We start from the raw sequence: 2,500 nt of genomic DNA on the forward strand, positions 1-2,500 counted from the left end.
GGCGATATGACGATATTATTTATCACATATCAATCGCGATGACAATTATATCAGACAGTTAGCAGACGAACATCGACAATATGAGGAAAATAATACATATATATTTCATGAGCCCCATATTTACTATACAAAAAGAATAATTTTTCATTGCATTAATTCACATGCAAAATCATGAATTAAATATTTTCTATAGGCTCAAAGTTATTAATTCTTGACACCAAAGAGAACACGTGCATGAGCGCTGTTTTCTGTGCTGCACGGACACATACACACATAATTGTCGAAATATCCCTGTAAACACAGTGGGTTTGGTCTTAAAAACGAGTGTAAACGGATGAGAAAGAAACTGTATAGGCCTATTGGATCCGTGCATTAACAACAGTCTATAGCTATACATGCAGACACCATTACTGTTATCAAAATTAATAAACGAACTAAAGAAAATCACTCACTAATCTTGACAGAATGACTTTTGTAACTTTAATTAGCCTGATGTGCATTTTATTAGCATTTTAACAACGTGTGTCTTCGTATGCGACATCATTTATCTTTACTTTCGTAATTTGGTCAAAATATTTTTTTCCTGATAACATCTTTATTTGACGTTTTAATTCTTAAGTTAACGTTGCTATTCATTTTTCAAGCTATTTATTTTGTTCTGCAGACAAAAAAATTAAACTACTGTATATCCTATAATTTCAGAAAAGCAGCGATTATCTCCCATTTAAAAAATGATATCAGGTTTAGGCCTGTTTTATTTTGGTTTGAAGTCTAATAAAAGTTCATCAGAAAAAATACAGTAAAACGGTCGGAGTAACTGCATCTGTTTCTGAATATTAATTTAAATAGTGTATGTGATGAATAAACAAAAATCTCAAACATGACCATTGTAATTAAGATTATTTCAGAAATACAATTTAGTTATATTGCAAACGGATGAAGAAATTGCTCCATTATAGTATTAAGTGTTATACTTTGCTGTAGATTAATTAATAAATAAAATACTCAAATATAATTGAATTACTTCTGGAACTCCAGAAGTATAACCTTAGCATTTTTGCACATGCAGAACGAACCAATTAATTTTAATCCATGATTTTAGACAAATAACAAATACATTATAGATTAAATATACAAGTTTAATAACAGCACTACATGTTATAATTAGGAAATTCAACTTATCATCATGAAATGTGTCTGCACAGGTGATAACACCAAAAAGAAAGAGAAACATCAGACCTTATGAAACAAATAGGCAAGACAATTTGCTATGTTCTCCTCACGAGTCGAAATTCATTACAAAAACAAAAATTTGATAAGAACAGGGTGGAAACTGTTAGCAACACTAACGTATCAGCAAAGCTAATGTTTCATTAGTTTAAGCTCAAAGTAAAACCTTAAAGTTTCAATCATTGACGTAAACTAAGTGAATCGCAGGCTCTCATCAGATAAAGTGCAGTCGAACTCATCCTGATGTGTGTTTACGGTGTGTGTCGCGACGGGGGGGGCGGGGGGGGCTCAGGTAAGATCATATAATTGGATATCGAGATATTTTATTATTTGGCGATATATTTTTACATGTCACCCAGCCCTACTTGCCATGTAAACACAAATTATATACATCACAACAAAAAAAAAATCGTGAACAATTCAAAATGGTTAAATGATCCTAAAAATAATCACACTTGTACTGATCGCGGTCAAAAATGGCTGCCGATGAAATTAATAAAAAAAAAATACAGGTAATTTTTTTTATCTAGAAATCAGCCATGATGCAGAAAAAAGCACAACAATGAAGGGATTATTTGGGAAAAAATTTAAGAAAAAAATACAATTGATTAAATGTATTAAAAAAATGGAAACAAATGGATCATAATTATAAAATTCCATAAAAATACATAATATTACATAAAACAAATCTAAAAATATATTATTAATAATAATAATAATAATAATAATTCACTCATATTTCGGGAGTATGAGTGTGGCCCAATATACATTGATTAAAAGTATTGTTTTGTAAAAATTGTGGAAACAAATGTATCATAATTACTACATAAATATTAGTTAGTACCATCAAATTCCCTAAAAATACATAATATTAAATAAAAAAAAATTATAAAAATATATTACATTAATTTTACTGAATTTATTAAATAATAATTCACTCATATTCCGGGAGGAGTAAAAGTGTGGTCCAATATACATTGATTAAAAGTATTGTAAAAATTGTGGAAACAAATGGATCATAATTACATAAATCTAACTTGGTACCATAAAATTCCTTAAAAAAAAAAAAATTAAGTAAATATGTTACTATAAAAATATTATGTAAAAAAATACATAATATAAAAAATATATATATTATAAAAATATATTACATTGATTTCACTGAAATAAAGTAAAGTGAAGAGTATGACCCTGAAGTGAGTTCAGCACAGCATGTGTTCCTGAAACACGCTGGAGTTAGAGCTTACTTCTCGTGCAAAGATGCGATCCC

At 29.0% G+C, this 2,500-nt stretch overlaps 1 protein-coding gene across 14 annotated transcripts in view; it reads right to left on the reverse strand.

Moving 5' to 3' along the window:
* Positions 1-2,500, reverse strand: part of r3hdm2 (R3H domain containing 2) — a 94,614-nt gene that overhangs the window by 26,673 nt on the left and 65,441 nt on the right. For all 14 annotated transcript variants that reach the window (XM_082136354.1, XM_082136353.1, XM_082136352.1 and 11 more), the window contains one exon: positions 2,478-2,500. This exon is cut by the window's right edge and continues 73 nt beyond it. In XM_082136354.1, the coding sequence (XP_081992480.1) occupies positions 2,478-2,500 (23 nt within the window). The remainder of the gene's footprint in view (positions 1-2,477) is intronic.

This window comes from Leuciscus leuciscus (genome assembly GCF_965113295.1).
Source record: "Leuciscus leuciscus genome assembly, chromosome: 14".
Classification (NCBI taxonomy): Eukaryota; Metazoa; Chordata; class Actinopteri; order Cypriniformes; family Leuciscidae; genus Leuciscus; species Leuciscus leuciscus.